This window comes from Populus nigra, chromosome 14 (genome assembly GCF_951802175.1).
Source record: "Populus nigra chromosome 14, ddPopNigr1.1, whole genome shotgun sequence".
Lineage (NCBI taxonomy): Eukaryota > Viridiplantae > Streptophyta > Magnoliopsida > Malpighiales > Salicaceae > Populus > Populus nigra.
Genome location: NC_084865.1, coordinates 404615 through 412482, shown reverse-complemented (window position 1 = coordinate 412482; position 7868 = coordinate 404615). Strand labels below are relative to the sequence as shown.

Genomic DNA, 7868 nt, shown 5'->3' with positions numbered 1-7868 from the left:
TGTTCGGCTTGGACCTTGAGCCGCATGTGATGGGCTACGGGCCAGGTAACGGGGCTGTGGGTTAGTGCTTTTAGGTTCAATGTACACTAGGCTGTGCTTAGACTTTTCTTGATAAATATTGATGAGTTTTCGACTATAGTTTTTATTATTTGGTCCGGTTTGTTTTGGGTTGCATTTATGGGTTTGATGGGTTAGGGTCAAGCATACTCATGTTCAAGAGGGAAAAAAAAGGAAAAAGAAATAACATCAAATTTCATGTTAATTTTTATTTTATGTGCATTTGACAAGTCTTCCAAAAAAAAAAAGCATTTGTCTTCCTAATTTGTTTGTTAAAAAAAAGAAGGCAAAAAAATATTTTTCATATTTTAGTATTCTATAAAAATACTTGTCTTAGTATAGAAATATAATTTTTTAAAAATATTTTGCGTTTGCATCTGAATAAAAATGTTGTTATGTTATTTTTTTTAAAACAAATGTTTTTGCATTCATATTTAGACTTAATGACAAATTTATTAATCATATTAAGTTTTTGTTAAAATCAAAAGGCTTATTAGACCGACATATCCAAATTTTAACAAAACAAACTTTGATCTTTTTTTTTTCTTAAATAAAAAAATGTTTTTTGTTCTTTACTTTCGATGTTTAAAATAAATGTACTCACAACAAGCCATTACTTTGAATGTTAAGAGAAGTATAACATGTTCCTCATATTTATTGACATTACATTAGAGTTGGAAGTGTTGATCTGAGTTGGGTTGACTAAGCTTAATATAGACCCACTAGTATATTCATAGATATAACTTAAGTTATGATTTGGGTTGATCAATTTAGAATTGTCAATTCACTAAGTAACTGAAAGTGACAAAATTAACCAACTAAACTTTAAAATGGTTAGGTTGAACCCTCAATGAAGAGTTTAATCTATTATGATGAACTCACCATCACCTTGTAAATAAATCATAATAGTATAGCATAACAAACTATTAGCAATTAAGACAAGAATGACCATGCAATCTATTTCAAATATGATGTTTTAAAGATGATATTATCTTTTCTTAGACATAACATATCCCTTATCATAGATATCTAAAGACCAGTTAAAGTTTTTAATAACTATACAAGGCAACTTCATTTCACAAGTTTAGAAAATTTCCCCAAAAAACACACCCAACAAGTATTTTTAATAAAATATAAGGAAACAATGTCATAATGGAACAAACATTAAGTAATTTTAGAAATTCATATTTTAATGTGAGAACGATACATGACTAATGTATATTGAATGCTTTGTAAGGTAGTTAATTGCAAGTTTTAATAAACATGACTATCATCAAAATTCAGATAGTTAAGGCATACAAAATTAACATATTACTTAAACAAACAAACATACAAGAGTATTTATATCAACGACCAAACTGATATGAAGAATCAATGCTACAAACATTCGACGCATCTCTTAAACTTGTTGGATTAGCCATATTGATCCTATCATCATTTGATGTTTGTTGTGGAACGAGAAAAGGCTTAGGAGGTATTTGTAGAGATTCAATATTTGCTTCAAGCATCTGTACAACTCTGTGCATTGATGGACGGTCAATAGGCTTTAATTGTATGCACCATAATGCCACTATAGTCATCTTTTTTATTGTGTTCTTTTCCTGCTCTGTCACTTGATCTTCAAGTATATCCCTTCCTTCATTAACCTGGTCATAAATCCATGAAGGGAAGTACATCTGACTTGAATGATCTGCCAATGCATTCAGATTTTTCCTTCTCCCAACCATTTCCATCAACAACATCCCAAAACTATAGACATCGGCTTTGTAAGAGACGGCTCCGATACTTTTGTAAAATAACTCAGGAGCCATGTATCCCATCGTTCCTCTAGCCATAGTAAGGGACACAACGCTATTATTAGTTGGATACAATTTTGCAAGTCCAAAATCTGAGACCTTTGGAATGAAATTTTCATCGAGAAGAATGTTGTGAGGCTTGATATCAAAATGCAAAATCTGCATGTCACAACCTTGATGTAGATATTCAATGCCACGAGCCACCCCAAGAGAAATTTCATATATTTTCTGGTTACTCAGCGGTATGCTACCTTGCCTAAAAAATATATACTTTTCAAGAGATCCATTAGGCATGAACTCATATATAAGGGCATGCTTCAAGCCTTCAACACTAAAGCCTATGAGCTGCACCACGTTGCAATGGTGAATTCTTCCAATGGTGGCAACTTCATTGATAAAATCTTGCCCATTAGCTTTTTCTTTGCGCAAAATTTTTACGGCCGCAAAACGACCACTACGAAGCTTTCCTTTGTACACTGAGCCATAACCTCCTTCACCTAACTTGTCATTGAATCCACAAGTTATCTTTTTAATCTCTGAGTAAGAGTACCTTATAAGCGTGAGATTATGATCATGACTTTGCAAGAATTCTTCAATGTTACCATACATGGATAAATGTCTTCTTTGCCATTTGTAGATCAATAAGGTTATGAGACATGGAAGCCCACAAACGAATAATAATGTATGATATATCCCTGCATATAGACATTATAAGAACCACAATCAATTATGAAAATATATTATTTGTTATTAGATTGCCATGTAAATATTTTTTTTCTAAATGAAATTATGATTCTTAATTCAAACATGTATCCATAAAAGCATCAAAGTTTTTCAAATTTGAAATTCTTATCACCAAATAAAATTTAACTAAGATTTCATTGATTTTAGGGAAAATGCAAAACAGAAAAACATTAAAAATATATATATCAATTTTCTTTATTTGTTCGAACAATCATTGAAATGAGTCCTCAAACTTTAATTTTTTTTTAATTTCATCATAATCCTCTAATTTTAAACTCAGAGCTCTAATAAACAATGAAATAATTGTATATTTCACACCTTTATTCTTGATATTTTTTAATATTATTTTTTATTCATATAGTCTCTTTACTCTAAATATTTTTTAATATGATCCCTCTATTGTGATTTGATCAATACTTCAATTAAATGTCAACGCATGCCAAGAATATAGAATTTGACATCTATAGTTTTTTTAAAAAAGAACAATTAAAAAATTGTTTAAAATCAACAATATTTGAGAAATATTAGAAAAAAATAAAAATTCAAAGTTTGAAAATTCAAATAAATTTGAATTAAAAAATTAGATTTAAAAATGAAATTGACAAACCATTAGAAAAAAAAACACCATGGAGTAATTCTTTTTTATTTGAATTAAAAAATATTAATTTGTCATAAAAGAGAAAAAAAGAAAAATAAAACATGTTAAGTCATTCTTATTTATTTACATTTTTTATTTTTTAATATTTAATAACTTTTTAAATACTCCATTTCATTCAATTTATTTTTTTATTTTTAATTGATAATTTGTTTAGATGAGCAAAAGATAATGGATGAAACCATTGAGGTACCAATACTTAGACATACTATCGCACTTAATGGTTTTGCATCTTAATACATTCATTGTCCATTTTAAAATTTAAATGAAGGGTTACAATTTATTTTTTCCATTTTAATCTAATATTTAATTTGTTTCTAAGAGTTTTAGAAATATTAAGTTTGATTTTTTTTTCCTAATGTTTCCCATTTGTCATTTTTATAATTTGTTTTATCTTTCTTTTATTTTTGGTAAAATTTGAGCTTGCATTTCTACATTTTTGACTTCTCCATATTTAATGGAAAAATTGACATTGGTTGCAAGAAAACAAGTAATTAGAATTGAATTGAGGAATTTAAATTTGAAAGACTTATTCTTAACAATTTAAATGATGAAAATAAGCAAGTGCAAGGAGCACATTAATGGTTTTGCATCTTAATACATACATTTAATGACACAAGTGGATAAGTTATTCCAAGAAAGCAAAAGAAAACACTTACCGATGAGCACAAGTAGCACAAGTAGTGTATAGAGCAAAACTATGAGAATGCTTAGTGCATCCGAAGAGATGGTCTTCGTGGTATAATTATCAGGATATTGTCCTGCCAAATAAATACATCTCATGAGTCAAGAAAGTTCAACAAAATCCTAATTTGAAGAGAGAAACTAAAATTGTAATTTTAACCAAGAATAGATAAGATTATATGTATAAACTTGCTCACTTATACTAATAATCTCTGTTAAATTCAAAACAACTTCTATCACAATGCTCTCATGTGCTAAACAATGCATGTATGGAAATGTAGTTTATACATCATATTTTAGCAGTCGTAAGACTCTTAATTAAATTATAATAACCTCTTATAAGAAAAATAAAATATTAAAAAAAATTCTCTATTTATACCCAATATGCCTTGAACTTTTTAAAACCATCCCTTCAAGAAAAAAAAATTAATTAAGGAATTTTGAATTGTAATAATTTTAAGCTTCTGTATATGGTTTTTGTAATGATTTTATGATACTTATAATTAAACTAATATATAATTAATTTTAATTATCTAAATTAACACCAAATATTTAGGTTAACTATTTGAACCGAATGAAAGAAAACTTTCACATCCATTTTGGTAAGAGGAAGATTCTAATTTAGCCTAAATAAGACATGCATGAACTAATCCTCACCGTATTTAGAATAGCGGAATTCCAATCGCGGTTGGCCTACAATAACAGAAAATTAAAGAGCAAAGTAAATATGTGAAATATTGTAGGATATATATAGAACAAAAAGGCCAGTCTTTAAATCCTGTAGGATATACACGTTTTGTTTTCATATATAACAATTCGCTTTTAGTTTTTTTTATTAGTAGAATATTAGTATATATTCATACTCGTCTTATTAGAAAGTGTTATAATAAGATAAAATAAATTAACTCACCCGAGCTTCGATATGTTATCCAACTGCCAGCTATATATATTCACAAAAGAAGAAGAAGAAGAAAAGGTATTGTCAGTGTCTAAGAGTTTGGTATACAAAAAAATAAAGAAAATGCCTATGAGTTAAATGTATCAAATCCAATCCATATTTGCAAGATTGAGCCATAATAAATAAAGACTCCTCACCTCGTGAATACTTGTTTAGCGGCCATACAACTACATTTCAAGGAAAAGAAAATATTGCGTCAATGTTCAGAATCTTATATAGTTCATAAATTTAACTGAAGGAAAGAGCATGTAAGTGTGTTTTGGTATTCAAATAACCTGACAGCTAGAAATAGACTTGGAGAGTTTAAAGCAAAATTAAGAAGAAATGTACTAAAAAATTATCGAATTGAATTCATTATTGACTGAGTGGATTATCATTTTGAGAGCTAACCATTTCAACCATTTCATATATTTTTAATGCCAAAACTTCTTAAATTTACTCGAGTTGTTATTGATTCTTATTCATATATTTTTTTTTAATTTGATCAATTACCCCTTGTATTCCTAATCTTACCTTGTGTTTTTGCTATGATGTGATTTTTTATATCACTGTTGACATTCAATATAAATATTTTCAATCAGCCATATTTTCAAATATTAAGTTCAAGGATTAAGTTAGAGATGGGTTAAATTCCATATGTTCTTAAATGAATATTTTCAAATATCAGCCATATTTTCAATTGGGTTAAATTCATAATAATGGGTATCTATTGAGATGGGTAGAGTGGATATCCTTACTTCGCACTCGACCTATAATCACCATCTTACATTCAATTTCTCAAGATCTCTCTCTCCAATCCATTTTTTTAATGTCTTCAACCTTATTTAGGTTTTATATTCAAGAATTTAGATAAATAGAAAAGTTCTTACCAATATAATTGAGTATCTGATTAGCCAGAAAACCTGCAAGGAAAACTAACAAATAGTAAAGAGACTAAATAACATCGATATTACTTTTTATTGGAGAATATAGAATAATTATGCATTTGATGTAAAAAGGTTGAGGAATTGTATATAATATTTTAAATTATTATTACAAGGTGAAATTCAGTTTTATATAATATATGGGGTGTAGAATTTAAATTGTGATAGAGAAAATATTTTTTTTAAAAAATTAATAAGGCTGTAAGAAAGAGGTATAAGATTTTAAAATTTGAGAGAGAGAGAGAGGAGAGATTTCATATACGGGGTGTTTAAAAATCAAGCCAAGTACAGGAGTGATTTGCAACCTGGTCATTGCCCATTGGATAATATATGTTAATGTTCCGTGTAGTGGTAATAATAATAACAATTAATTATTATTATTATTATTAATTGTTATTATTATTTCAAACAAAACAAACAAATTATAAAATAAAATAAATATAACAATCTTCTTTCTATGAAAGTTGTTCGTATCATGTTTATATTTACAGATTGATCTGAAAAAAATAACTGTGATGTGAAAGAGAGCTATTTACCTATTGCAACTCGGATTGGAGCAACGCTTAATCCTACATCTATATATATATAAAAGAAAGAGTTAAATTAATAAAATTAATAAAAATCCTTTTAAGAGAATAACTAAGCAGCTGATATGAATGAAAGAGCTAATAAGAGCTTAAGACAAACGGCAACGCATTATTTTTCTCTTTTTATCAGCAAACTGTGTGCTGTTAAGATATTTATGTGTGTGTGAGAGAGAGAGAGAGTAACGTACCGCAATACTTGTTTTTGTCGGCTTCATCAAGTTTGCAGGGGTTCTCTTTCAGAAAATCACAACAGGCCCTAGACCATGAAAGATCAAACCCATATACAATACTATCATGGACATCTTTATAGGAAATAATATTGGTCCAATTTTTCGGCTGATCAAAAGTGAAAGACGCGGGATACATCAAATTTACACGGCACGAGTTCGGTATGTCCCTCAAGCGATGATAACCAATAGAGTCATAGTAATCGGAAGAGGCAATAAAGACATAGGAATAATTCTGGGAACTCGGAGAAGAAATATTAGACGTCGAATTAAAAAGAGTACTACCATTTTTGCATGAAGAAGCATCCACAATATTGTATGAAGGACTGATCAGTTTTGGATTTCGGCAACTCATAAAAACAAAAGTTGATATTTCATCTGGAAGATAATAATCACTGTTGTAGAAGAAATGATCGCGGATTAAAGAATGACGAGGGATAGAGAAGCAATCATCCTTCTGAACATCAGCATCCACAAGTCGAATCGTGAAGTTGCTGTAATCGATTGCCTGGACGTAATATTTTACCTCCTTATTTAAGTATAAAGTTGGGCGGTTGTTTTCACAAATAAGCTCATATTTTTTGTTGCCGCAGCTATTGGGATCGGTACTTAGTCGAAAAGGATAGCTAATATTATGGATGTTGCCACAAGAAGATGGAGCACAGGCAACAGTACTGTTCTTGCTAGCACTGCAACTCTGGTGGCCGGCTAGGAGGACTAGAAGAAGAAGGGCTGGATATGCACCGAAAAGGTGCTTTGATATTCCACTCAACATCAAGAAAAAACTTGCAGGGAAATAAAAATAATGGTTTTGTTTTGTTACTCTGCCTGCATATATATATAACAATACTCTTTTATATAAGCTGGGTCCATCCTCATTCAATACGAAAGTGACCGATCATGGGTCAAGTCTACGAATTAATTAAGGCATGGTTCCTACGGAAGCATTAGGAAATTACATGAGAAGCCAACTTTGAATTTTATAAAAATGAACAGTGCCCACGCCTTTTAGAGCTGTACATAATGGTAACATGAAGGGTTCCCACCAAAGAAAGTGAAGGCAGCAATTACAGAATCAAGGTAGCGGTCGTCTTGGCCCGTTCAGTCAATTAATATATATATATGAACAGACTTTGACCTATATAAAATTATAAATTAAACACAGTGAAGAGTTTATTACTTTAATTATTATTATATTATAAAATATTCTAAAAGACGTGGAGAAAAATACGGTAGC

At 29.5% G+C, this 7868-nt stretch overlaps 1 protein-coding gene across 2 annotated transcripts; it reads right to left on the bottom strand.

The window, feature by feature from the left end:
- Positions 1–1345: 1345 nt before the first annotated feature.
- LOC133672852 (LEAF RUST 10 DISEASE-RESISTANCE LOCUS RECEPTOR-LIKE PROTEIN KINASE-like 2.4) lies at positions 1346–7425 on the bottom strand. 2 transcript variants are annotated; one of them, XM_062093396.1, is made up of 8 exons: positions 6593–7425; positions 6354–6392; positions 5764–5796; positions 5032–5061; positions 4847–4876; positions 4594–4629; positions 3912–4013; positions 1346–2548 (listed from the first exon to the last, which is right to left on the bottom strand). In XM_062093396.1, exons 1-8 carry the CDS (start codon positions 7404–7406, stop codon positions 1404–1406), a joined length of 2229 nt encoding a protein of 742 aa, XP_061949380.1. In that variant the 5' UTR covers positions 7407–7425; the 3' UTR covers positions 1346–1403. The 2 variants fall into 2 exon arrangements, with proteins under 2 accessions (XP_061949380.1, XP_061949381.1); XM_062093397.1 differs by lacking the exon at positions 6354–6392.
- Between the last annotated feature and the right edge of the window lie 443 nt (positions 7426–7868).